At 58.3% G+C, this 26,160-nt stretch overlaps 4 protein-coding genes across 6 annotated transcripts; 1 reads left to right on the top strand and 3 right to left on the bottom strand.

Annotated features, from left to right (window-relative positions):
* On the top strand, positions 1–5,759 carry SPOCK2 (SPARC (osteonectin), cwcv and kazal like domains proteoglycan 2). Of its 3 annotated transcripts, none has more exons than XM_048311794.1 (11): positions 1–231; positions 2,423–2,428; positions 2,638–2,683; positions 2,980–3,094; positions 3,182–3,284; positions 3,365–3,473; positions 3,550–3,669; positions 3,757–3,975; positions 4,760–4,822; positions 4,960–5,097; positions 5,181–5,759. In XM_048311794.1, the coding sequence occupies exons 1-11, from the start codon at positions 16–18 to the stop codon at positions 5,324–5,326; spliced, it is 1,281 nt and encodes a 426-aa protein (XP_048167751.1). In that variant the 5' UTR covers positions 1–15; the 3' UTR covers positions 5,327–5,759. The 3 variants fall into 3 exon arrangements, with proteins under 3 accessions (XP_048167751.1, XP_048167750.1, XP_048167752.1); XM_048311793.1 differs by having other exon boundaries at positions 2,420–2,428; XM_048311795.1 differs by lacking the exon at positions 2,423–2,428.
* A 485-nt stretch (positions 5,760–6,244) lies between these two features.
* On the bottom strand, positions 6,245–8,772 carry TYSND1 (trypsin like peroxisomal matrix peptidase 1). Its single transcript, XM_048312147.1, has 4 exons — positions 7,286–8,772; positions 7,064–7,197; positions 6,797–6,982; positions 6,245–6,703 (listed from the first exon to the last, which is right to left on the bottom strand). The coding sequence occupies exons 1-4, from the start codon at positions 8,770–8,772 to the stop codon at positions 6,492–6,494; spliced, it is 2,019 nt and encodes a 672-aa protein (XP_048168104.1). The 3' UTR covers positions 6,245–6,491.
* A 608-nt stretch (positions 8,773–9,380) lies between these two features.
* Positions 9,381–14,214, bottom strand: SAR1A (secretion associated Ras related GTPase 1A). The gene is made up of 7 exons (XM_048311805.1): positions 14,155–14,214; positions 13,731–13,805; positions 12,690–12,809; positions 12,149–12,214; positions 11,662–11,765; positions 11,046–11,177; positions 9,381–10,453 (listed from the first exon to the last, which is right to left on the bottom strand). The coding sequence occupies exons 2-7, from the start codon at positions 13,786–13,788 to the stop codon at positions 10,337–10,339; spliced, it is 597 nt and encodes a 198-aa protein (XP_048167762.1). The 5' UTR covers positions 13,789–13,805; positions 14,155–14,214; the 3' UTR covers positions 9,381–10,336.
* A 495-nt stretch (positions 14,215–14,709) lies between these two features.
* Positions 14,710–24,908, bottom strand: PPA1 (inorganic pyrophosphatase 1). Its single transcript, XM_048311772.1, has 11 exons — positions 24,806–24,908; positions 24,580–24,644; positions 21,778–21,831; positions 21,262–21,381; positions 19,508–19,594; positions 19,105–19,231; positions 18,482–18,609; positions 16,992–17,077; positions 16,696–16,765; positions 15,581–15,620; positions 14,710–15,039 (listed from the first exon to the last, which is right to left on the bottom strand). The coding sequence occupies exons 1-11, from the start codon at positions 24,867–24,869 to the stop codon at positions 15,008–15,010; spliced, it is 873 nt and encodes a 290-aa protein (XP_048167729.1). The 5' UTR covers positions 24,870–24,908; the 3' UTR covers positions 14,710–15,007.
* Between the last annotated feature and the right edge of the window lie 1,252 nt (positions 24,909–26,160).

Genomic DNA, 26,160 nt, shown 5'->3' with positions numbered 1-26,160 from the left:
CGGCGCTGCGGCAGCATGCGGGGCTGCGGCGGGCGCCGCGCCCTGCTGGCCCTGCTGGCCCTGCTTCTGCCCGCCGCCGCCGCCGGCCCCGGGCCCGCCGCCGGCCCCGCCACCGGCCCCGGGCCCGCCGCGGCGGGGGAGAGCCCCGGCAATTTCATGGAGGACGAGCAGTGGCTCTCGTCCATCTCCCAGTACGGCGGCAGGATCAAGCACTGGAACCGCTTCCGAGACGTGAGTCCACGCCGGCAGCGGGGCGGGGGGGGACGGGACGCGCTGCCGGGCACCGGGAGCCCCCTCCCCGCACTCCCCGCCCCGCCGCTGCGGCTGCCGCAGCGCGACCCTCCCCGGCCCCGGCCCCGGCCCCGTCGCGGGTGCCCGGGGATGCTCGGCGGTGCCCGCGTCCCGCCGCGGCCGTGGGCGGCTGCCGGCCCCGGTACCCGGGGGATGCTTACCGGCTCCGGCAGCGCCGCTGCCTCCCTGCCCGTCGCCAAAGCTGCGTGGCTTATGCCAATGCCTCCATGGCCAGGGCTTGATGCCAAAGCGATCCTCTCTGGTGACCGGGGGTGCTGTCCCCTGCACCCTCTCCCCGTGCCCTACATGGGGGTGCAGGAAGGGCCCGCCCGCCCTTCGCGGGGGCTGCGCCGTGGCCTCAAACCCTCGGTGACAGCCCAGCCCGTGTCAGGGCGCGGGCATCCTCCCGGACTCCCGCTCCCCCGAGCCGCGCCGGCTGTCCCCGGAGCCCCGCGCGGTGCCGCAGCCGGGGCCGGCCCTGCCTCCGCGGCGTGGTGACCCCTGGGGATGTGGGGACGCGAAGCAGGGAGGATGAGGATGCAGGCACTGCTGGGGGAGCGCTGGCACACCTGGCACGCCGGGCTCAGCATCCTGTCACCCCTCGCTGTTACGCGGCCCTTGCAAACAGCCTCGATGGCATTTAGCTCCAGCCCTTAATTTTATGGGGCAGTCGGGGTTTTTCCTGGGCTCGTTTTACACCTCCAGCTCGTGTCCTCCAGGGTGGGGGACATGGTGCTGCAGCCCCATCCTAGGGAGACCCAGGACACCTGCAGCAGCCGGGCGGGGAGGGGGCACACCCCGAGCCGCCCTCCCACCCCGAGCCAGCCCCTCTGGTCTTTGTTCAGATGCGCACTCGGGTTCACCTTGGCAGCGAGGATTGGATGGATGGATGGATGCATGGATGGATAGATGGATGGATGACAGCAAGGGAGATGTGCCCATCGCAGGGCAGGGTGGGGGGCACCACCCTCCAAATAAACCAGTTAGGGGGGGCAGAGCACGGATGAGGGTACAAAGGTGTAAATTCCTCCCCTGGAGACCCCTGCCCACAACACCCCTGCTGGCCAACGCCAGCGCTGGGCACCTGGGACCTCGGATGGCTGCGAGTGCTCGAGGGGAGCACGTGCGGACGTGCCTCCATGGCACTGAGCATCCCCGGGGGGGTTCAGGGCCGAGGGATCCCCATCCCTGTGGCATGACATGTGGGGCTCACCCTGCTGTGGCACGGCTGCCACGCTGGGGGGGCTGCAGCCCTGCTGGCGGTTAGCTTGGATTAATAAGCAAATCCATGGATTTGTGGGGTTTTCGACTGAGCAGCAAGGGTGGGGGAATGCACGGGGAGGAGGCCGGCGGCCGTGGTGAGACCCGCGCCGCAGGGAGCTGCCGGGTGCCGCAATGTTACCAATCGCGGCACGGGAACGCGGCTATCGATTGCGGTGCAAACACCGCCGTGCTGAAGCGATCCCACTCCAGAGCTGCCTCCCGTGCCGCTGCTACCAGCTGCCATCCCAAACCCTGCCTGCCCTCCCCGGGGCAGCAGGGATGCTCCTGCCTTATCACAAAGCCCACCCTGGAGCATCCCGTGGGGGGGGTGGTGCTGCCTGCTGGGAGGGTTTGAATCCCTGCTACTCTCCCACAGCCCCCGGATGCTTTCGGGGTCCTGTGGGAGCAGTTCTGCCTCCCCAGACAGTGATATCCATCTTGGCCCACTCCTGCTGGGCTCACGATTGAAGAATCAGGGTGGCAGCACTGTGGGGATCCCATGAGGGCCTCACTGGTCTCCCAAGGGCTTCCTCCACCCGATGCATTTCCATCCCTATTCCCTGGCTTCCCCTGGCTGATGGGGGAAGGCTTTATCCTGTGTAAAGGCTCTCCAGGATTACAGGTCTAAAGCCAGAGATGGGGGAGCACATTGGTGGTCGGTGCCAGTGATATCCAGGGCTATTGGGGAGAGCTTTGGGCACCGGAAGGTCGGGGTGCCCCACTGGCACGGGGTGCCTGTCACTGTGGGTGGGTTGGGGTTGGGAGCTGGGCTTTGGGCTGTCCCAGAGCTGACGGTGGGCACTCTCTCTCTCTTTCTCTCTTTTTTCTCGGTGCTGGCTGGGCCATCTCGTTGCCGTGCTGCCAGGAGGTGGAGGTGAGCCTCGAGGGGCTACCGAGGGGGTGACACTCCACTTTTGGGGGGAGGCTGCTCCCTGTCCCTGCCCTCCCGCTGTGGGGGTGCCCAGGGGGTGTGTGCAGTGGGAGCCTCTCCGAGCCGGTGGCCCCGAGGGGGGTGATGGCATGCCTGGCCCGGTGTCACCTTTCCTGCCACCTGCACTCATGCAGGCTCTCCCCAATTTGCAGGATGACTACATCAAGAGCTGGGAGGACAACCAGCCCGGGGATGAAGGTACCGCTGAGATGGGTTTGGGATGGGGCACAGTGGGGTCGGTGCCAGCCAGTAGGGGCGGGGCGGGGAGGAGGTCACACTTTCTGCTTGCACCCCTCGGGCTTTTCCCTTCCGGCTGGGAGCGGTGGTGGGGCTGGTGCGAGCCGGGAGGCAGCAGCTGGTGCCGGGGCGGCTGCCCAGCTGAGGCCTGAACGGCGCTTTGTGCAGGGCCGGCTGGTGGCCAGCGCTGCCGGGGCTACCCTGGAGGGTCCCCGCCTGCCTCCCCCGCCTGCCCCAGTCCTTCTCTGTCCCCCCAGCCCTGGACACCACCAAGGACCCCTGCCAGAAGGTGAAGTGCAGCCGGCACAAGGTGTGCGTGGCGCAGGGCTACCAGCGCGCCATGTGCATCAGCCGCAAGAAGCTGGAGCACAGGTAGGAGTGCGGCGAGGCCGGGGCCGAGCCGGTGGCAGGAGGAAGGGGGGCCGCGGCGGGGACTCAGCACCCTCTCGCCCCGTGCAGGATCAAGCCGCTGGGCCCCAAGGCGCACGGGGGCTGCAAGCCCTGCCACGCCGCCCCGGTGGCCGCGGTCTGCGGCTCCGACGGCCACACCTACAGCTCGGCGGTAAGGACAGCGGCATCCGCCGCGGGGACGGGGCCCCCCGCCCTGTGTCCCCCCGCCGACGTCCCGCTGCCGCCCCGCAGTGCAAGCTGGAGCAGCAGGCGTGCCTGGCCAGCAAGCAGCTGACGGTGCGATGCGAGGGGCAGTGTCCCTGCCCGACCCCGCACAGCCCTGCCGGCGACAGTAAACAAGGTGAGCGGGGTGCGGGGCACCGCGGGACTGTCCCCGAGCTCTGCCCGGCCTCACACTGCCCCACTGGACCCCCCAGAACTGTGCACCGGGCAGGATCTGGCCGACCTAGGTGACCGCCTGCGCGACTGGTTCCAGCTCCTGCGTGAGAACGCCAAGCAGAACGGCTCCAGCGGGCTCCCTGCCAGCCCCACCACTGGTACGTGTCCCCGGCCATGCAGGGAGGGGACGTGGGGTGCTGTCCCTGGGGTGGCCGGGCAGCCACGGGCCTCATCCTGCCCTGCAGCGCTGGAGAGGAGCGTGGCGGCCACCTGCAAGGAGGCGGTGGGGTGGATGTTTGCCCGGCTGGACACGAGCGGGGATCTGTTCCTGGAGGCGGCCGAGCTGGCTGCCATCAACCTGGACAAGTACGAGGTGTGCATCCGCGCCTTCTTCAACTCCTGCGACACCTCCAAGGACGGCCGTGTCTCTGCTCCCGAGTGGTGCTTCTGCTTCTGGAGGGAAAGTGCGTCAGGGCAGGGGGGAGACGGTGCTGTGGGGACGGGAGCTGGACACTGCGCGGTCGGGAGGATGCACCCCGTGGGGCTGGGGGGTCCATGGCCTGGGGGGTGCGTGCCATGGACTGGGGAATCCATGCTGTGGGATTGGGGTTGTGTGCCATGGTGTTATGGGGGATCCATGCTGTGGGACTGGGGGGTGGGGGATGTACATCATGGGATTGGAGTTGGGAGTGGGGGATGTACATCATGGGGCCATGAGGAATCCATGCTGTGGGTTAGGCGTTAGGGTGTCTGTGGGAGGGATGTACGTCATAGGGGGAAGGGTGTATGTCATGGGGTAATGGGCAATCCTTGCTGTGGGTTTGGGGTGTCTGTGGGATGTTTGCCTTGGGGGAAGACGTACACCACAGGGTTTGGGGGGGCTGGAAACCATGGTGGGGATGCGTGCTGTGAGTCATGGGGAAGCATATCTTGTGTTAAGGGGGATGTGCACCATCGGGGATGTACAGCATGGGGTCAGGGGGATGCACACTCTGGAGGTGGGGGGATGTACTCCATGGGTGAGGGCGGGTGCACATCATGGGGATGTACACCATGGGGAATGCATGTTGTGGGGTCTGGGGGGATGCACTCCATGGTGTTGGGAGCATGCACACTATGGAGTTGGGGGGGATGCACACCACAGGGATGAATGCTGTAGGTTTGGGGGCGCACACTGTGGGGTGAGGGGTTGCCCACCATGGGGGGGCCGCATGCCCACCCTAAGAGCAGCATGTGGCATTGCTGCAGAGCCGCCCTGTCTCAGGGAGCTGGAGAAGATCCAGATCCAAGAAGCAACCAAAAAAATGCCGGGTGAGTGGGGCAACCCAGGGCCCTTTCCCTCAGCAGTGCCCCGCGCAGCCGGGCTGGGACGAGGATGGGGAGCTCCGAGGGGGGGTTCTGGCACTGCACGTCTTTGGGGGGGGTGGGGGGCCATCGCTTCCCCACAGGCACCTTCATTCCCAGCTGCGATGAGGACGGCTACTACCGGCGGGCACAGTGCGAGCCAGGCGGCGGCGAGTGCTGGTGCGTGGACCAGCACGGGGCTGAGCTGACGGGCACCCGCGGCCATGGCAGCCCCGACTGCGGTGAGAGCTGTGGGGAGCCCCCGCCTGGGGACGGGGCTGCAGCCCCGGGACCGCCCCTGAACCTCTGCCCCTCGTCCCCGCAGATGAAGCAACGGGGTTTTCGGGCGACTTCGGGAGCAGCGTGGGCTGGGAGGACGAGGAGGAGAAGGAGCCGGAGGAGGCGGGCGAGGAAGGCGAGGAAGAGGAGGGCGAAGCAGGCGAGGGTGACGACGGCGGCTACATCTGGTAGAGGAGCAGGAGAGCCCGGTGGGCGTCACGGCCGGGAGGCAGCCCCCAGCTGGGGGTCCCCGTGACCCCCCCGCTGCCAGTGTGGCATGGGGTGGGTGCTCCCCGCTCCGGTCCCGTGTGGGACGGGGCAACGGGGTGCTCGCCCGGGGAGGGGGCGAGCGGGGCGGGGGGGCCGCTCTTGTGCGAATTTGAGCTTTTTTTTTTTTTGGGTAGAGCCTTGTAGGCTTAGTGTGCTGCTGCGTGGTCTTCAACCGGGCCAATGGCGCTAATAAAAGTGGGAAAAAAAAAGGAAAAAAAAACCAACCAACAAACCCCCTTATAGATAAGCTGCCCCCCTTCCTCCCCGCATCCCCCCTCATGTTGTGCTTGCGTGGCTGCCCCGGCCCCCGGCGTTGTGTAGCGGCTGTGAAATAAATACCCCGTGCTGTGTCAAACACTCGCCCGCCCGTTCCTCCCCCTGGTGCCCCCCCTGCACCCACCGGCCCTGCAGGGGTGTCCTGGGGAGGGGGTGGTGGTGATGGTGCTGTGCCCTCCAGTGAGTGGGCACTGCTGGGCTGGGGAGTGGATTGGGGTAGGAGTGCCCCCCTGCCAAGGCCCTGGGTTTGGTTTCTGCACTCTGCTGCCATGAAGCTGGAACTGGCCTCCCTCCCCAGGGATATGTCCCCTCCCCAGATCCTGACCCTCTCCAGGACCCCAAACTAGCCCCCTTTCCACAGGGTCCGGAGCCGTAGAAAGACTCAGAACTGCCCTCCCTCCCCATCCTTTACCCCAACCCCAAAAAAGACCCCAACCCAATCCTATCCCTGACCCAGAATATCCCTTACAGGACCAACCTGCCCCCCCCAACCTAACCCACGCCCTAGTGAGGGCCTCCACCACCCCCCTCTGCAGCCACTCAGCACCACGGGACACCAGGGCCTCAACTCACAGCATTTATGGCTCCAGGGAGAAAATAAAACAACAATACAAACCCCAAACCTCCCCAGTCTGGGGTCGTCAGCAGCTGTCAAAGGCACTGTGCCATATCCCCTGCCCCAGGGTGCCCATGCTCCACCAGCTCTGTGGAGTCCAGGCGCTTGAGCCCCACACCGCCGGGGCCACCGAGGAGATGTGGCACCTTGGTCCCTGGCACCTCGGTCTCTGGCACGAGCCCGCCGGGAGGGGGGTCAGAGCTTGCTGGGGGGTCCTGGCCGTTGCTGGAGCTTCCAGGTCGCCCGCACCCCCTCACCCACCCGGTTGAGCCCAGCGAAGGCATCGGGGTCGCCGGTGCGGCGGTAGCGCGCGACGAGGGGCTGCAGGACGGTGATGGGGATGCAGAAATTGAGGTGGGGGTAGGTGGCCCCCACACCGGTGTCCCGGGTGTTGCTGACCACGATCCCTGGCAGGGAGAGGAGTGATGCCCACGTCACTGGGTCTGGCCGGGGGACACCCGTGGGACCCCCCACCTCCCCATGGGAGACCCCTGGCTTACCCATGAGGCATCCGCTGCGGGAGGAGACGAGGGGGCCGCCGCTGGAGCCCCCGTGGACGGCACAGGTGGTTTGCAGCATAACAGGGCGCCCAGCCACCGCCACGACGGCCGAGAGGACCCCTGCTGTCACCGAGGGGCCGCACGCCCGCCCCAACGCCCCGAAGCCCACCACGCTCACCTCTTCTCCTGGGATGGGAGAGGCAGGAGGTGGGTGCGAGGGGATGTCGCACCCCCTACCCCAGCACCCCGTGTCCCCCCCTTGCTTACCTGGGAGGAAGGTGTCAGCCAGGCACGGGGGGACAAAGCCTGGCACGCTCTCCTCCAGCTCCACCACGGCCACGTCGAAGGGGGACGACTCCTCGGTGGCAAACACCACACGTCCCCTGAGCACGGCGGCATCCCTAAGGACACGGTAAACGAGATGTCATGGCGGCGGACACGCAGGCTGGGGGTGTTAAGGCGAGGGGGGGGGGGCACAGCCGCACTCACTGGCCGGGGCCGGATGCCGGTGTCACATGGAGCGGGGTTCTGGCCTCCACGACGTGCCGGCAGGTGAGGAGCAACTTTGGTGCCAGCAGCACCCCGGAGCCCCAGGTCGCCCCGCACCCCACCAGCGCCGTCCAGCCCACGGGGTCCTGCCCACTGCTCGCTGGCACCGCGGCCACCCACGCCGGCACCGGCGGCACCACGACCCCGGCTTCGCCCAGGACAGCGGCGCTGCTGCGCAGGATGGCGGCAAGGGAGCAGAGCAGCGTGAGCCCGACCCACTCGGCGCCCTTCCAGCAGAAGGAGGCGGCGATCAGGGCCACCACGCGCGGCCCGTCTGGCGAGGGCACGAAGGCGGCGCCGCCCTCGGTGCCGGGCAGGCAGCGGGCATCGGTGAGCACCAGGGCGTTCTCCTCGCCAGCTAGGTTGCTGACCACCCCCCGGCTCAGCGTGTTGAGGAAGAGCTCGGGGCACAGGTCTCCAAAGGGGGACCCGCAGGCCAGCAGCGCCTGCCCCTTGCGCAGGCAGCCGGCGCTGGCCCGCGCCGCCCACCCGCCCTCGGGCGCGTCCAGCCCGGGCACCCGCAGCCAGGCGAACCAGGGCAGCGCCCGCGGGTCGGTGCCCGCCTCCTCCTCGGCCCCGAACCGCCACCGCTCCGCCAGCCCGAAGCCGCGCTCCAGCGCCCGCCGGAACGCCGCGCACGGCACCAGCGCCAGCAGCCGCGCATCGAGCTCCCGCAGCCCGCCGGTCTCGGAGCCCAGCACGACGCGGAGGCGCGGGCACGGCCGGAGCGCGGCGGGCGGCAGCGCGGCGGGCCGTGCCCAGGCGGCGGGGCCGGCGCGCAGGAACGGGGCGAAGACAGAGGCGTGGCACAGCACCAGCGCGGGGCGGCGGCTCAGCACCAGCCCGCTGCAGCCCCCGCCGCAGCCCCCGCCGCAGCCCCCGCGGCCGCCCGCGCCCCGCACCCGCACCGCGCAGCACGGCGGGGCCGCCGCCATCACCGCCGCCGCCGGGCCCCGCCCACGGCCGCCCCCATTGGCTGCGGCCCCGCCCCGAGCCCTCCCCATTGGCTGGGGCGGGGCGCGCACGTGGCGGACGCGCCCCCGCGGGGCCCTCCCGGGGTGCCTCGATCCGGAGCGGCCCCGCTTCCCCCGCACCCCGGGGCCAGGGCCGCCCCCGGCCCCCGCTTCCCCCGCACCCCGGGGCCAGCGCCGCCCCCGGGCCCCCGCTTCCCCCGCACCCCGGGGCCAGGGCCGCCCCCGGCCCCCGCTTCCCCCGCACCCCGGGGCCAGGGCCGCCCCCGGCCCCCGCTTCCCCCCGCACCCCGGGGCCAGGGCCGCCCCCGGGCCCCCGCTTCCCCCGCACCCCGGGGCCAGGGCCGCCTCCGGGCCTCGCTTCCCCCGCACCCCCGGGCCAGGGCCGCCCCCGGCCCCCGCTTCCCCCGCACCCCGGGGCCAGGGCTGCCCCCGGCCCCCGCTTTCCCGGGACATAAGGGATGCCTGGTTCGGAGCCGTCCCTCGACCCCTGCTTCCCCGGGAGAATCAGCACCGTCGGCTCGCAACCGCCCCCCGGCCCCCACAGCCCGGATACCCCACGGCCACGCTCGCTTCCCACCTCACCTGCAGCACAAATGAGTACCAAACCTCCATTTCCACCACCAACAGAGGCACCGGGACTGGGAGAATCCCTTTGGGAGACTTAAAGTTCCCCCCAAACACCGGGAGTCAGAGCTGAAGCTCCTCCCGTCCCCCCAGCCCCTTCCTGGCTGTCTGGGGCTCGGTGTGGGTTTCTTACACCAAGAGCAAAGCCCCTGCAACCCATGAGCTCTGCCTGGTTGCCAGCCCAGAGGCAACCAGCTCTTCCATCCTGCCTCAGTTTCCTTCACTGGCTGCACCATGCAGATATGGAATCATGGAATGAATATCCCAAGTTGGAGGTGACAAGGATTGAGTCCAGCTCCTGGCCCTGCACAGGACAGCCCCAAGAATCCCACCCTGTGGCTGAGAGTGTTGTCCAAACGCTTCTGAAACTCTGTGGCTGGTGTTCTGATGGCCCCAAGGGCCAGCAAACACCAAGCCAGACTGAGGCTCGTTGCCCCTTCAGAGGAGAAAGACATGTCTTTATTGAACTGAAAACGAGTGCCAGACAGCAATGAAACTTCAGACAAAAAAAAGACCGTTGAGAGTATAAAAGAAACCGGTTTAGTCTACATTAATCACCTCATGATATGCAAATGTCAAACACTTCCATGCTACAACAACCAAAACAGCTCCGTGGTTCTTACTGTGATGGTGTGGCCAGAGGATCCTCAGTGGAGGTCTGGCCTGATGGGGAACCAGGCAGCCCCTTCCCACTGGACACCACTCCCAACACCTGCACCAGGTGCTGCTCTCCAACTAAGAAAAAATAATCCCTGTAAACTAAAGAAGCTGGGATTGCACACCTCAGTCCCAACGGCACCTCGCCGTCGTCGGTCAGCGTGACACAGCACAGCCACCCTACAGCTCTGTTAAGCCCAAATGCTATGTTTATTGAGGACTTCTAATATCGTGATACCTTGGTTCAGTAATTTGTGAAATACCTAAATACCGTTAAATATATTTTTAAAAAACCCTAAACCAGACTCTGGACTAAACAAGATGAACGTTAAACTAAAAAGTTAGAAGGGACACCGTTTACATTAACACTTTCTTTAAAAAATATAATTGCTTTTTCCTTTTCTAGTTTTTTGTTTTTGAAGTCAATTAACCACAGTGGTGAGACGTGCTCTCTTTTTCAGCTGTTACATTGCAGCGTGCAGAGTTTGGACTTCCCAGACTGGAGCAGCCCCGCTGTCACCGGACTGGCAGGGACAACTCAGGAACGGCGCCGCCTCCCCGCCGCAGGAAAAGAGTGGCGTCACCACTGTGCCATAAGGGCACCCGGAAAACCAGGAGTCTCTTGGACAATGCCAGGATGCACTTGGAAAGCCTTCCATGTTCTAATAGAAAAGTCCATAGGAAGCTGTGAACAGGATCAGTCCAGAGGAGTAAAACTCTCGTGTCCGTGCCAGTATCAGTCAATGTACTGCGATAGCCAGCGGAAGCCCTCACCGTAGCCTTGCCTCTTGAGCACGCTGCACATGAACACCTCCATGGGCCGCGCATTCAGGTCCTTCAGTGGCACATTTCCCTGGGGGAATCCAAACAGGAGTCACATCCGCACCCCCGGTGCCCTCAGGGAAGCGCCCAGCGAGCCACAGCCATGCAGGGAGCTCCTCTCGTAGGCCCCTCCGTGTGTGCACTGCGTTTTGTATAGTCCCGGCAGCCTCAAAACTTGCCCAAGGGCATCATCAGGGGTTTGGGTTGGAAGGGACCCTAAAAACCACCACATTCTACCCTGCTGCCTGATCCCACAAGACCAGGTTGCTCCACAACCTGTCCAGCCTGGCCTTGGACACTTCCAGGGATGCAGCAGCCACAGCTTCTCTGGGCAACCCGTGCCAGGGCCTCCACCACCCTCACAGGGAAGAATTTCTTCCCAATTTCCTATCTGAGCCTGCCCTCTGGCAGTGGGAAGCCAGTCCCCCTTGTCCCACCACTCCATGGCTTTTTAACAGTCTCTCTCTCGTAGGCTCCCTTCAGGCACATCATCATCATCATCGATTCACCCTGGCCCAGCAGTGCACAAACTCCTGGTACCAACCCGATCGAGCCTCACTCTGCAAGGAAGCAGGCAAGCTCTCCCCTGCCTGTGACAATCCCAGATTCGGATGCCTCCCTACCTTTCCTGTGGTCTGTCCATAGAGCCCAAAGATCTCCCGCAGCTTCTCCTCGCTGATGGCCTCTGGTCTGTCGATTTTGTTTCCCAAGATAAGGATTGGCACGTTGGATATTGTCTCATCTGTCATTAACGCCTGCGTGCAAGAGCCAACAAGAGCTGAGCAGAGAGCTGGGAAAAGGAGTCGTTGCCTGAAGAAAATGGTTTTGTTTAAGTTCTGAGACCAACAAGGGCTCGTTTTTGGGGCTTCCAAACTCCTGTGGAAGACTCACATAATCAATGAGGCTGGAAAAGCCCTCCCAGCCCATGGAGTCCAAGCTGTGCCCGATGGCCACCTTGTCCCCAGCCCAGAGCACTGAGTGCCACCTCCAGCCCTTCCTTGGACACCTCCAGGCATGGGCACTCCAAAGCTCCCTGGGCAGCCCCTGCCAAGGCCTGAGCACCCTTTCCATGCAGAAATTCCTGCTGCTGTCCAAGCTGAGCCTGCCCTGAACTCAAGCACCCGTGCTCAAGCCAGAGTAAGGACATCTTGGCTCCTCCAGCTCTGGGAGAGATGGCTGTTATTTATAATTTAGCTAATCAGAGGTCTTGGAGAAGGGAAAGAAGAGAAGTGTATTTACATTAAGCTCAACTTTGGATTCCATAAGCCGTGAGTGATCTGCACAGTCCACCAGGAAGACAATCCCATTGATGGCAGGCAGGTAGTTCTTCCAGACTCGGCGAGCTGGAAAACACAAGGGACAAGCACGGCCCTGTGAAATCTCCATGCAGGGAAAACTCCACCAACCCTCAGCAACCATGGCTGCCTTTTTAGCCTGGGTGTCCTCCTTCCAATAGTTTTGTGTATAAAAGAAAAGGGCAAAACCCCCGTGTTTAGAACTTCTAGAAAGTCATCAATTATTCAAACCAAATTATATTGGAGTCTTCCACAGCTAAAAATACTTCAGGCAGCAGAGCATGAACTGGCAGCATTTCCTTCCAAGCAATCCTACAGCCAGGAGGTTGTTTCCACGTGTTGTTCCATAAATAAATACGGGCAACAAATAATTAGGCACTGCTAATTGCTGGCGCTCGTCAGGATCAGTTTGTGGTAATTTTTTCCCTTACCTTGTTCATGTCCACCCAGATCAAAAGTCGTGAAGGTCATTCCAGCAATCGTCAGCTCCTCTGATGCTGAAACGGAAAGCACAGGCTGGGATTCGGGAAAACAAGGAAGCTGTCACGGACAGAATTTAGCAGGGATTTGTGCTGGCATCTCACACGCTCCTCCAAGAAGGAATTGCCTGAATTTACTGTAGAACCCACTGGCTGAAACGGAGCCGTTGCTTCAATCACGAGTGGCTGAAAATAATTTCCCCTGCTTCCCACTGAAGCTTTTCAACCTGCAATTATTATCCTTTATTATGCTTTTCATTAGGAGAATTTTCCCTTGCTATTAACTGAGCAGCACCAGCTCTTGGGCATTTCTAGAGAGGAAAACACAGATCCACTTCATCTTGGGGAACCACAGCACAGCTGCAACCCCAGCTGAAGTTTTAAGACCCTCGAATCCCCCAGGCAGAGCTGCCACCAAGGTGCCTTCCTACACGGTGTCCCCAAACTTCCAGAGGAAAAGCCATGTCGGGAGGCTCTTCCCAGGGAGACTTACTGGGATGTAGCGTGGGGACATGCTGGCCCAGCCTGTCATCTTTGAGCATGTGCAGCAGAGTGGTTTTCCCTGCGTTATCCAGCCCCAGGAACACCAGTTTTCCAGACTTCTTGTACAAACCTGCGAGGAGAAGGAACAAAGCAAGAGGAAAGCTCCAGCGGGCTCCTCTGGAGCCGGAACGCCACGCTGCTGCTGCTGCTGCTGCCGGTGGTTTTTTGGGAAGCCCTTTCCCAGAGCTCTGCTGCCACCTGTGCACACTTCCAGCATGGACTCGGGGCAGCAGGGAAAACACACACAGGCTTTTTCCAAGGCATGTTTACAGCAAGGGACATCTCCCAAGCTCGTGTTCCCATGAGTATTCCATTCTTTGCTCCGGTCCATCCCAGCAGCAGAGGACAGCGTGCAGCAGAGTATTATGGACCAATCTGGATCCTCAAAGGGGTATTTAGAGATGGAAACTGAACGAACTCATAAAAGACAGCAGCGAGTTGTCCAGGAAAAAGTGCAAAGCAGGGAACAGTGCCTTGTTTTCTTGGGATAAACTGATTTTTATTCACTTCCAGGCACGTGTCTGCCACAGGAAAGCTCCCAAAGGCTTCCAACGGGACTTCTTCTCACCCTGTCCTTCTCATCCTCCCTTCAAGAGGTGATCAAGAAAATGGGCACCCCATCCTCCAGCAAGGAGTCCCACTGGAATCCAGGACTCTGGAAGAAGGAGGAGGAGGATGGGGTTCCCTCCCTGGCGACGCAGCACCACTGCCTAGGGCTGGACAGGCCCTGGGTGCCAGCCCAGCTGCTCTTGGGCTTCTAAAGGGCCAGAGAAACACTTGAGTGGGAGCCCAATGCCTCCAAATACTCCCTGCACTACCGTAAGAGCCCTTTATTGGTACACAGCTTCCTCACCAGACTTTACACTGGCCAGAGCTGCTGCACACCACCTTAGAGCCTGACTTTTACGGGATCCTGGCAATGGGAGAAGCCAAACCGACCCAGAGGGGGCTGCCAGGGGCTGCTGAGGCACGGAGGGAGCTGCGGCATTACCTAGGAACTGCAAGACGCTGCTGAAGCCATTGTAGAGCCATTCGAAGATGAAAGACATCGCTGGAAATAAAATGCCTGCGGGGGACAAAACCCAAGCCCCGAGTTACGAAGCGTCGGTGCCTGAAGGGAGACGCGGTCGGGGGGACCGGGACGGGGGGATCGGAGATCCCGGGGACGGGGGGGCCCGGGGGTCAGGGGGAAGGGGAACGGAGGTGAGAGGGGACAGGGGATGACGGGGCACTGGGGTGAGGGGGACCGGCCTCAAGGGCGGCCGGCGCGGCCTGGCCCCCGCCCCGCCCCCGCCCTGCCTGCGTGTCACCCCCCGCGCCGCCGCCACCCCTCGCCCGGGCCTGCCAGGCGCTCGCCGCCCCGCTGAGCATCCCGCCGGGCCCGGCCGGCCCCCGCGGCCACCCCCGCCGCTCACCCCCGGCTGCCCCCGGGCCGCCGCCGCCACCGAGTCCCGTCCGCGGCCGCCGCCAGCGCCCCGCCGGAAACGCGTCAGCGCGCGCCCCGCCCGCTTCCGGCCCCGCTGGCTCCGCGCGCCGGGGGCTGCGGCGGGCGGCACCGGGAGGCCGCGGGTTCGAGACCCGCCCGGCCTCCGAGGGGACCCGGGTTCGAGACCGCCCCTTCCTGCGAGGGACGCGAGCCTGCGTTTCGCCGTAAATCCCCCCGGGTCACAAAGCCCAGCGCTGACGCCGAGGTCAGGGGGAGAGAACACGGTCTCAAGCTGCTCCAGGGGAGGTTCAGGTTGGACATTAGGAGGAATTTCCTCCCAGGAAGGGTGATCAGACAGTGGGGCGGTGGAGTCACCATCCCTGGAGGTGTTCAAGGAAAGACTGGACGTGGCACTCAGTGCCAAGGTGGGGATCAGCCACAGGCTGGACTCGATGATCTATGAGGTCTTTTCCAACCTCAATGATTCCGGGATTCTGTGACCCCTCAGCTCCAGGGAGGGAAAGGAGAGGGAGCCCCACAGCACTGGATTTCAGTAGTTTTTATTTCTAGCATCCATACACATCCCAGGTGAATGATCTCCTGTCATGACTTAGAGCACACCACATGACCATGCACAAGCAGGGTGTTTGTATATTATAAATTATTTCTTCCAGCCTCCACCAGGCCTCAGCAGACACGCCACTGCTAGGTATGGAATTCTAATCAGCAAAGTTACAGGCAAGGTCTTCTTGTTGACACTGAAGCTATTTCTCTGGTCTATTCCTGCGTGTGGCAGCTCCTCGGTGGGAAGGACACAGCTGTCTCACCACCATCCTCAGGACTTAGTTTTTCTGGTAGTAGAACCATTTGTCAACTGTGTGGGGCAGAATAAAGGAGGGGGTTAGTCCCCTATGAGCCACCCAGTTATTAGGTAGTCACGTGGCAGCGTGTATGTGTCACCTCCAGCTCAGGGGCTTCCTCGTGCCTGGCACCAGCTCCACAGCACAGCAAACGGGTTCTGGCACACACCTGTTCATGTGGATCTGTTTTCCCAAAGAAGTCACCCTTCTTGCTGGGGCTGCCATTAAGAGCATCCACGATTTGGTGCAGGCAAGGACAGCAAGCCAGGCCTCCTTCTGCCTTAGCTGGCTCAGGAGGCAAAGCCATTTGACCTCCAGCTCCCATGCCCACGTGGAAGACATGGATTTCTCCACAGGTTTATTCCCCATGAAGGGATTGGAAGTGGCAGCCTAGCTCCTCTTTCTGCTCCCAGCACCACCCTCAGCTTGCCCTTGGGCCTTGCCCTGGCTACAGCAACATCCAGGTTTAGTTCAGACCCTCATTTTCCTATGGACAGCTCCTCTGAGGAAGCCCCTGCTCTGTACTGGGATGTCAGGGTGGGTTTTGAGACTCACCTTCGGGCGGGATGGGGTTGGCAGCTTTACACGGCGGCGCCTGAAACAAGGAGGGCATTATCAGAGACTAGAGGTGTCTTTACACTCTCCACACAACATTTAGGGCTGCCCAAGCCTTTCCTGAGCACCATCTAAGATCCTGTGGCAGCTGGTCAGCTGTGGGGAAACAACTGAGCTCACGTGCAGCATCCTGTCGCTCCCGGAGCCTCCTCACTCTGGAGATGGCCCAGGTGCCCGAGGTGCTCTGCTCCAAGTGCAGGCTCCAGGGCTATCTGCTTCCCAGCACAAGCAGCTCCCACTCCAGAGTCTACACAGGTGCAGGCAGCTGCTTTTTTTTTTTTTTTAACCTACAGTGCTGCTTTAAAAAAATATGGGGGAATAGAGGCACAAAGGACTCTCTGAGAACTCCTCTGAAGAGCTTGTATTTAACAACCAAAGGCAGACAAAATCCTTGTCTGGGGACACATCCTCCACAAGAGCTTTTGAAAACCAAATTGAGATCCCTAATTGGGATACCAACACTTTAGAAAACAAGACAATGGTTTTAAAGGTCTCTTCAAGGCTACAGAGAGACTCAGGTTTTCAGTGATGGAAGAGAGGCAAGATTTGCATTTTGATTTTCCTGTCCCCTCCCTCTAAGCCCTTTCAGGTTGCTAACAGCAGTACTTTTCAAGTCTAGGGAGAGACAATTTATTCCTGAGGCTGGACAGGAGAACTACACCAGGAATGTCAAGCTCTTCATTCTGAAGTATACAAAACCCCTGGAGGATCAGACTCTCTTTTCTCAGAGACAGACCTGTACTGTGAAGCTCTTGGAAGGCCAAATATTTTAAACCGTCTCAGAACAGCTGACAGCCAAGCTATGGCTCAGAAGTTTAGCCCTCCATGCAAACTCTGTTTGGGATTCCATCTCCCAGATGACTAAGGGCAGGGAGAAGCCTCTGGAGGAAGTTTGCTCCCCATCCATCCTGTTTAACCAGAAGCAGGTGTTCAGTCACCCAAAACATTCTGAGCATGCCATGTGCCATTCACACAGAGAGGACAGTTCCCCACACAAATTGCACCGTTTTTCCCGACAATAACACTGGGATTTGGCCACTCAAACTGGTACTTACTGCATCCACAGTAGCTTTTGCACAGTCTTGACTACAGCAGAAAGGGCTGCCAGACACCGTCAGGTTGGTGCTGAAAGAGATGAGGCACCTATGAGAACCTGCAAGCTCAGCCTCCCCCCCAGGAGCATTAAATAATGGAATATTTAGGATCGCAGTTACAGCTGCTAGGTGGAGGGGGAAGGCCTGGGGAGACAGCCAGCAGCTAACAGAAAGCATGGCACCACTCAGGAAGGGAAGGTCCAGGGCTTTTTGTTTAGGGAAGATGAAGGTGCACATTACCAGAAGCATTAACCCACCAGTTGATCTCCCCTCCGTCAGTTTTCTTTGTTATTAAAGCTTTCCAGTGCTCGTGGGTGCCTTTGATGACGTCCAGGGCAAAATCCTAGAGTTGGAGACGAGAACAAACATCACGTTATGTGGAAGCACCAGACCACCTTCCCCAGACTATCAGTTACAAGGAGCTGATTTTAGACAGCTCTGGAAGGGGCTGGAAGAAACCTCTTCCGCTCCGGTGCCGTTCAGGAAGAGCAGAAACTCCCACTGCGCAACAGCCAAAACAGCCAGGATCGTACCGGGGAATTGTTTTGCTTTTGAGATGGGAGGATCTGCCAAGGTCACTGAGCGAGCTTGAGGCCAAAAGAAACTGAACACAGTCCTGGGCCAGTGCTCCATTATGGAAGCACCTCCACCCTGCTGCTCCTCCCACTCAGTGTGTCTCCAGCAGCTTGCTGATCCAGGCCTATCCAGGAGCTCTCCTCCACTCCAGGCAAATGATTCAGACCAGCAGGAAGAGACACGCAGCTAATCAGTCTTTGCAACTACTTTAGAATGAATTGGTTTCCAGGCATATTAACCTATTTCCTTAAAAATGAGCAGTATATGCTCAAGCATTAACCTGTCAGCCGGAGAAGGAAGCACTCACAGTTCTTTGTTGGTGCGAACACCGGCACTAAATGTCCCGGTTTGATACCAAACCAAGCCAAATAAAACACTGTAGTGCATGTGTGAGGTTCTTTATCCTGATTTTCCAGTTTCCTTGACGGGTTTCACCCATCCTGAAGGGCAGCAAGGTGCTCCAGCCCAACCACCCTAGTGCTGTGCTATGGCCAAAGGGGACAAGTCCTTTGTGACTTCCATGTTCTTTCCCAGACAGGGCTTTTGGGAGAACTCCCCTCCTCTGCACCACCTCTGAAGCTCTGGGAGTTGAGTGACCTCACTAAACCCCTCATGGCACTCCAGGAAGGGCAGGAGGGAATCCATGGAAGCAGGATTTCACCTGCTCAGGAGCAGTAACTTATCTGATCCAACCTGGAGAAGAGGCAGAGCAGTAGTGCTGCCAAGGCAGAGCCTCACTCACAGGGCGTGAGGGAACACTTCGTGCCTGAAGGAAGAAGTGTTTTAACTCCTGAGTTAGCTTTAACTTGCACCAGGTTGCAGTGGAACAAAGCCAATGGGTAAGGGAGGCAAAGGGTGATGTCAAGCTGCCCTTGCTCCAGAGCTGAAGCAAATAAACCCGGTGTTTCCCACCTGGTTCTGACACGGAGGTTCCCAGCCCTGCAGTGATCCCACACAAAGAAAATAATCAACAGCACCAGGGTGATAACCCCAGGCATTTTTTCCTGGTATCCCTGCACTCACTAGGCTGGAAAAACAGCAGGATGACTGACAATAACTATCAGCAGCCCCATAAAAATCCATTTCTCTCAGCGACTCACTCATGTCCCCACACACACTCTGAGCTCAGTTTCTGGAACACGTGCCTCACCACAAAGCAAAGTGATCCTACCTTGCCTTTAAATTCCCCATTAAAAGCAAACTGGTTTTCTGGCTTTCCATCAGGTACTTTGTATCTTCTGAACCAGTCCACCGTAGCTTCTAAGTATCCAGGCTTCATCCTTCTGACATCCTCGATGTCTGGCGGGGGACACGGAGTTTGTCAGCCAGAAACAGTAACAGAATTTACTGAACTCTACAGAATTTATGTGGCTCGGCTGAGTTGTTCCGAGCTGTGCCTCTTCCAGCCCCTTCCCAAGCAGCCTTAGCAACACTTCAGACAGGTTCCCTGAAGACACAGTGAGTATCTCCTCAGGGAAGTTAGTGTTTCATGCTCACGGTGTATCCTGAGTGTCCCCAGGAGCACGGACACATTTAAACAGCTTTGATTAGAGCCTTGGGGGACGATCCCTTTCCTTCCACTGTACAGCCACCCTCTGCTTGGAATGCCAGGCTGTGCAGAGCACTGGCCACATGTGACAAACAGCAGTGAAATGTTTTGCTCTGGGATTGTCGTTCCAGCGTCACATCTCATAAATACCACTGCACAGAAGGAGCAAGCCCTGTCCCCATCTCCTGCAGGCTCTCATGGGAGAAAGGGAAGCACGGATCCTGCTCCTCCCTCCTGTAACTCACCATTATAGCTGTCTGCTTCCGGGTCTTCAACGTTGATAGCAATTACCTTCCAGTCTGTCTCTCCCTCATCAATCAGAGCCAGCGTGCCCAGCACCTTCACTTTGATGACTTCTCCCCGAGAGCAGACCTGCAAGGACAAAGATCTTGTTGTCCATACTGATGCATCCAAGGAATGCACAACAGGAGGCTGTGCAGGAGCTCAGCAAGCAGCCAGGCACCACGAAATTAGCTCTTGCTGTCAGCAGCTCATCAGCCCTAGCTCATCTCAGCAACAATCTCCAGAAGCAGCAGAGGGAAACATCCCATTGTTAAGGGAGAGGAGGTAGGAAATGAATAATGTCCCTGGATAATTGACTTTGGAGACATTAATTACACGTTTCAGGAGACATTTAGGATGCGTTACCTTGCTTCCAATTTCGCACACATCAATCGGATCGTTATCTCCACAGCAACCAGTATTTTCATCCTTGTGACCTGGGTCTTCCCAAGTCTGGAAAAAAACCCCAAACCAACATCAAAATCAACCATACATAAGAACGTTCACGTCTAAAGAGGCAGTAAAAAGCAGGTTTATTTGGGGCATGCAGTTGCCTGCAATATACAGAGGAAGGCCCACTCCACACCTGCTTCCAGGTCTGGTGGTTGGGCTCCTGTTTCCCTTGTGCCTGGGAATTTTGAACCCAAGTTAAAAGGTCTCATCTTCCAAAAGGCAAGCAGCTCCTCCTACCCACAAACCCCCCTTCAACAACTTTCCAGACTTCCTCCTCTGTCCCACAGCTGCGTAAAGGTGAAGTTCACATCTATAAAGGGCACTTGATTTGGCTGCCTGCCTGTTCCTCTCCCTATTCATTCCTTAGCAGAAGTTTCCTGAGCTCCAGATAGCAGTCCAGCAGAGATGGCAGACAGACAGGGTGTATTGTTTCCTTTTAATTAAACAATTAAAGACACTGTTAACCCTAGAGAAGTGATAAGAATGCAGAGTCCCACTGTGCTCCCCAGTGCATCTCACCTGCTGCGGTGAATGCAAATTGAAGGACACGACTCCAGAAGCCAACTGACTCCAAAAACAAGAGCTGTTTAAAACACACTCCTGATCAGGAGTGAAAAGAACTCCATGACCACTTGCATCATAAGGAACATGTACTCCTAAGGTGGCTGAGACATAAAAAAGAAGGAATGTTCTTCCCAAACCTCTGCATGCCAGGACAAGACCAGTACAGCCAAGACCTTGTGATAGATCCAGAGTGTTCAGGAAGATGTTTTGACACCTGGGTGGTGCTGTAGGGCCGTTCACAAACACTATCACATTCCTCCACCAGGAAGTGTTAAGCTCTTGATGCATAAACACCTTTGATCCACGAACACATGACAGAGCAAAGGCTTCAAAAGACACAATTCTGCACAAAGAAACAGGCTCCAGAATCCATTCAAGCAGGAAACAACTCAGCTTTGAGGCCCTGTGTTAAGCCATGTGGGGAAAACACTCGACATGTGCTACTATCAAGAGTAGAAATACCAAATTCAGTGTGTTTGCCTGTGATCTGTCACTGACAGCTTATTTCTCTGAAGGAAACTCCAGCCTTAGAGAACATCAGAGGTGAACAGCCTTGTTTGAAGTCCCTCTATCTAGCAGTCCCCAGCCATTTAAGAGCATGTGTCCAGATGTCACTATCATGGTCCCACCTTGCCAGCTGTTTCTGGGAAAGCACATCTGTGCAGTGGTGGGCGTTGGCAAGAAGAGTCTCCCATGAAGATTCAGCCTAAATCCTGCACCATTAGGATAAAACTTTGTGCTTTGCCAGGCAGGAACTGAGGGCGCTGCACTGCCACATGCACGATGACAGCTCCCTCCAGCCACACAGAAGGACCTGCCAGCTCCTGCCCAACCAACCTCCGAGCACCTGAGGGTGAGCAGCAGCTGCTCATCCTCAGGGAGTTTGTCTATGACATCAGATAGAAGCCTAAACCTTGGGATTTCTGCTTTAAAATATCCCTGTTTTCCTGACAGGTTGTCTCCCTCAGCAGGATAATATATCCAGCTGCAAACACCGTGCTCCAGATCAGACTCTCTGCTGACCTTTTTGCTCATTAATACAGTGGCAATCACAGGCACCTTCCCCACCAGGATGGATGAGCAACTGGGACAAACCACAGTACCTGTGGGATAGCACCATAATTCCAGATGTAGCCCTTGTGGGGAAACACGTTCGCTACAAAGCGCAGTTTCCCTTTCTTCACATCTTGCTTAATTGGGTTCAAGGGTTCCTTTGTTGAAATCTGAAAGAAAAGTTATATAAATCTCTCTGCTTTACCCTCTATGAAAAAAAAAAAGTGATTTTTTAAAATGGAACCGAGAAGCCAAGAGACCAGGAGATGATGCTGATGCCAGCGGCAGATACCGGACAACTCCTGTTGCACTACCATCCCTTGGGATATGGTTTCCAGCAGACTTACAAGCCTTGGAATCACATGGGGTTAAGAGCCGTAAAATATTGCTTTAATCATGGGAGAACACCAAGGCATTCCAACTCCTGCAATCTCAGCCTCCACACCAGACCTCCAGCATTAAGCAAGTACTGACAGGAGAGGTTAGAAACCACTCTGATTCCAGAGGCGGAACTGAGGAGGAATCAGCAGAGCCAAGGATTAAGACAGGAACTGTAACGTAATTACCTCCATTTTAGCGTTTGTCCATCGAGGTACCTCCACAACCATGTTGAACACATTCTGAAGAAAGCAAAAGAGCAGTGAGTGGGAAGGAACTGCTTTAAACCAGGAACACAAACAAGTGAGCACAAAACCCAGCCAGTTCACCTGAAATACTAACTTTTTTCTGTTTTTTTTTTTTTTTTCAGTGCTAATTTTGATACACCTGATAAAAGTCCTGTAGCCCAGTCAGTCACATGTCATCATTCCAAGCTGAACCTCACGAAAGACCCCAAAGGCCAGATTGAGGTTCCCACACGCTCTCCATCAGTTGCCACCTACAAACATCCCCATCACATTCCCAGGCTACAGGAACAGGTTAAATCAACGGCAAACAGCTGCTTACAAACTACCCTGGAGAGAACAAAATGGGGTTTGGGCCATATTTATTAAATACAATGTGTTTAATGCTCCAGGAAGAGCCACTCTGGCCATTCAGAAAAGACAAGACCAACAGGCCAAGCCGTTTATTTAATAATGTGGGTATCTGTGTACTGCCCTGAACGAGTGAGAACATCACTCCCAAATATTCTAGCCATGATGTAGGGAAGGATGCCCTTTCTGCAGGCTGACACTCCTGTAAAAGCAGACCTTGCTAGCGGCATGGTGTGAGGATAAAAGTGTGGGGGAGAAAGGCAGAACCACATCTCACAGTATCTTGTTTACAGGTGACACTTGAAAACATCTCCTGTTGATCCAGCTGGGCTGAGAGTTCAATGTCAGCCTCCTCTCCAAGAAAACAAGCTTTTCCACACTTGAACCTTAACATCTGCTGTTTGAAGAGATGATGGCTTTTTAACAAAAAGCCAAACCTTGCCCCCTGGCCTGGGCAAGGTTTCTAATCCCCACCTTAAGCAGTATTAGCATGGCAAAGTCCCTCGAACCTGTATTGCACCATAATTGGATTGGTATTGTGCAACAAGTGCTGTTACATCACTGACTGCCCACACCCTTCCCTAGCAGAGCTTTATTACACCCCCCTAATTGCAGGGGGTCACTGCTCATCTGCATTTTATATGTAGAAAGGCAGATAACTATTTTTATTCCTAACTCGAGGGAAGGAATGAGGCAACAGGAACAGGCTGGGCCGAGTGCTTAGGTCTCTACAGGCACAGAAAGATGACCTGGGGCTGCATCTTTGTAAGGACTGAAGCTTCCCCATGGTCCAGCCTGGCCTAAGGCACACAGAGAAAGCCCAGGGTCACCCCTTTGCAACGACACAGGTCCAGGTAAGGTCAATACACCCCAGTCCAAGACTGAAAAAACCACGCTGCAATCCTCTCAGTGTCTTAGGAGTCTGAGGATAAAGATCAAGGAGCTCAGACAGAGTGAGACAACCTTTTGCTCCAAGCTGGGCTCCGTAACGTCGCTGGCAGCCCACCTGCTAAGTGATGAGTAGAACCTCAGTGCTGAGGGCACTCCAGCCACACAGAGAGCCCCATGGGACCAGCACTGTTGGGTAACTTTGGGGACTTCGACCTTCAGCTACTGTGACTTTTTTCTCTGAGTGACTTGGCACAGACGTGCTGGCAGCAGCCTGAGGGCACACCAGTAGCCCAGTTTCCCCTGTTATTACCAGTTCAAGGAAATCCTCCTCACCTCTGTACTCACTCCCCTGCTCCTTCCTCCCCTGATCTGCAGGCATCTGCAAAGCGTGGCATTTTCTGGATTTTCCTTGTCTGGGTTACCTGCCAGGCACCTGCACTGGGAACTGCTTCACCACTGTCCTTGATGACTACAATCCATCTTTTCCCTTCTGAGAAGGCAAAAGCCACTTCAGACTTCCCAGAGCACCTCAGGTAGCCCCATCACCTTCACCTCAGTAGCTCAATCAGCTGCTTTTTAAAGGTTCATCTCTCTGCATATTCTTTTCCTTTCCCAGAACCACTCCCCACCTCTGAATTTCAGCTCTTTCTAACAAGTATTACTTGGTCCACTACATTTCTCGAGCTGCACAGCTTTTTAGCACGTGTCAGAGAAAGAAACAAGCTACAACAGTGAAGGACACAGTCAGAGAGCCTGAGGTACCACTGAAAAAACGTTAAATGAAAACTGAAACACAACCATTTTGGTTTCCTGAAGCTGGGACATTTTTTACTCAGAACAGCCTAATTTGACTAAGCACTGGCTGCTAGAAGGATGTGAAAGCCCTGCAGCACTGCAAGGGGCAGGTTCTGCCAGGCAAGAGGTCCCAGGAGATGCTACAGCAGGAATTTAACATCCTCACCCTCTGATCGGTGTTGGATTATACTGCAGGCGTGAAGTGGCCGTACTGCAGTCAAAACCCAAGCCTGAGCTATTATGCAGCACCCATAGGAATGGATGTAGATGTTACCAAAAAAAGCAGTTTCCTGCTTAGCTAACCCAAAACGCCTGCATGGGTGAGCTCAAGCCAACCACTCGCATCTCTGACGCAAAAAATGAGAATGAGATCATCCACTCTCTTCTCCCGGATCGCTTCGCCCGAGGCCAGGACGGCAAGAAACCCATTCCTTGCAGGGTTAGACAATGGCTCCATAAGGCGCTCCTGCAGTGTGGGGAACTGGGAGCCTCCCACGGGTGTTTCAGGACCCTCTGAACCCCTGGATGTTTCAGGACCCCCCGGCGCCGTGGATGTTTCAGGGCTCCCTGATCTCCTGGATGTTTCAGGACCCCCTGTTCCCCTGTGTGCTTCCAGATCCCCCGGTCCCTTGGATGTTCCAGAACCCCGGATCTCCCGGATGTTTCAGGACTCGCTGATCCCCTGGGTGTTTCAGGACCTTCTCTTACCTTCCCGGCGTCCGCGTAGATGGGGATATCGTGGAACGGGGAGATGTAGCGCCCGGCGGCATCCTCTGCAAGGCAAAGGGAGGGGGCCGAGGGTGAGATGCTGAGGGGACCCGCCGACAGGTCCCACCTGAGCGGACCCAGGCGAGCGACGGCGGGGTGAGGAGGGGAAGAAGGGGGCGCGGGGTGTCCCGCGGCGGCTGCCGGAGCGGGGCAGGGCGGCACTCACTGAAGAAGAGCCGGTACTCGGGGCTGTGGGGCCCGGCGCGCTCCTCCACGCCGTACCCCGACATCGCTGCGCGCACGCGCCCGCCGCCGCCGCCGGGGGACACTGCGCAGGCGCCGCGCGCGCGCCCGGCCCGGCCCGCCCCGCGCCACGCGGCCGGGAATGGTCCTGCCCGGCTTGGAAGGGTTATTCCCGGCTTGGAATGGTTCTGCCCGGCTTGGAATGGTTATTCCCGGCTTGGAATGGTCCTGCCCGGCTTGGAATGGTTATTCCCGGCTTAGAATGGTCCTGCCCGGCTTGGAATGGTCCTGCCCGGCTTGGAATGGTTCTGCCCGGCTTGGAATGGTTATTCCCGGCTTGGAATGGTCCTGCCCGGCTTGGAAGGGTCCTGCCCGGCTTGGAATGGTTATTCCCGGCTTGGAATGGTCCTGCCCGGCTTGGAATGGTTCTGCCCGGCTTGGAATGGTCCTGCCCGGCTTGGAATGGTTCTGCCCGGCTTGGAATGGTTATTCCCGGCTTGGAATGGTCCTGCCCGGCTTGGAATGGTCCTGCCCGGCTTGGAATGGTTATTCCCGGCTTGGAATGGTCCTGCCCGGCTTGGAATGGTCCTGCCCGGCTTGGAAGGGTTATTCCCGGCTTGGAATGGTTCTGCCCGGCTTGGAATGGTTATTCCCGGCTTGGAATGGTCCTGCCCGGCTTGGAATGGTTATTCCCGGCTTAGAATGGTCCTGCCCGGCTTGGAATGGTCCTGCCCGGCTTGGAATGGTTCTGCCCGGCTTGGAATGGTTATTCCCGGCTTGGAATGGTCCTGCCCGGCTTGGAAGGGTCCTGCCCGGCTTGGAATGGTTATTCCCGGCTTGGAATGGTCCTGCCCGGCTTGGAATGGTTCTGCCCGGCTTGGAATGGTCCTGCCCGGCTTGGAATGGTTCTGCCCGGCTTGGAATGGTTATTCCCGGCTTGGAATGGTCCTGCCCGGCTTGGAATGGTCATTCCCGGCTTGGAATGGTCCTGCCCGGCTTGGAATGGTCCTGCCCGGCTTGGAATGGTTATTCCCGGCTGGGAATGGTCCTGCCCGGCTTGGAATGGTTATTCCCGGCTTGGAATGGTTATTCCCGGCTTGGAATGGTTTTGCCCGGCTTGGAATGGTTTTTCCCGGCCAGGAATGGTCCTGCCCGGCCAGGAATGGTCCTGCCCGGCTTGGAATGGTCCTGCCCGGCTTGGAATGGTTCTGCCCGGCCAGGAATGGTTCTGCCCGGCCAGGAATGGTTCTGCCCGGCTTGGAATGGTTCTTCCCGGCTGGGAAGGGTTCTTCCTGGCTAGGAATGCTTATTCCCGGCGTGTAATGGTCCTGCTCGCCA

This window comes from Corvus hawaiiensis, chromosome 8 (genome assembly GCF_020740725.1).
Source record: "Corvus hawaiiensis isolate bCorHaw1 chromosome 8, bCorHaw1.pri.cur, whole genome shotgun sequence".
Classification (NCBI taxonomy): domain Eukaryota; kingdom Metazoa; phylum Chordata; class Aves; order Passeriformes; family Corvidae; genus Corvus; species Corvus hawaiiensis.
Note: the sequence above shows the minus strand (reverse complement) of the source record. Positions and strands in the feature narration are given on the sequence as shown.

Excerpts from the sequence above, each read along its gene's own strand:
- SAR1A (XM_048311805.1), bottom strand. The coding sequence starts at position 13,788 with ATGTCTTTCATCTTCGAATGGCTCTACAATGGCTTCAGCAGCGTCTTG. Across the intron at positions 12,215-12,689 it reads TGTCCCCACGCTACATCCCA|CATCAGAGGAGCTGACGATT; the intron begins GTAAGTCTCCCT and ends TTTCCGTTTCAG. Across the intron at positions 10,454-11,045 it reads ATGGACAGACCACAGGAAAG|GGAAATGTGCCACTGAAGGA; the intron begins GTAGGGAGGCAT and ends GGATTCCCCCAG.
- PPA1 (XM_048311772.1), bottom strand. The coding sequence starts at position 24,869 with ATGTCGGGGTACGGCGTGGAGGAGCGCGCCGGGCCCCACAGCCCCGAG. Across the intron at positions 21,382-21,777 it reads GGACAAACGCTAAAATGGAG|ATTTCAACAAAGGAACCCTT; the intron begins GTAATTACGTTA and ends CTTTTCTTTCAG. Across the intron at positions 15,621-16,695 it reads CAAAAGCTACTGTGGATGCA|GCGCCGCCGTGTAAAGCTGC; the intron begins GTAAGTACCAGT and ends TCCTTGTTTCAG.
- SPOCK2 (XM_048311793.1), top strand. The coding sequence starts at position 16 with ATGCGGGGCTGCGGCGGGCGCCGCGCCCTGCTGGCCCTGCTGGCCCTG. Across the intron at positions 3,474-3,549 it reads TGCCGGCGACAGTAAACAAG|AACTGTGCACCGGGCAGGAT; the intron begins GTGAGCGGGGTG and ends TGGACCCCCCAG. Across the intron at positions 5,098-5,180 it reads CCATGGCAGCCCCGACTGCG|ATGAAGCAACGGGGTTTTCG; the intron begins GTGAGAGCTGTG and ends TCGTCCCCGCAG.
- TYSND1 (XM_048312147.1), bottom strand. The coding sequence starts at position 8,772 with ATGTCCCGGGAAAGCGGGGGCCGGGGGCAGCCCTGGCCCCGGGGTGCG. Across the intron at positions 7,198-7,285 it reads CCGGCATCCGGCCCCGGCCA|GGATGCCGCCGTGCTCAGGG; the intron begins GTGAGTGCGGCT and ends CCGTGTCCTTAG. Across the intron at positions 6,983-7,063 it reads GGCTGACACCTTCCTCCCAG|GAGAAGAGGTGAGCGTGGTG; the intron begins GTAAGCAAGGGG and ends CTCCCATCCCAG.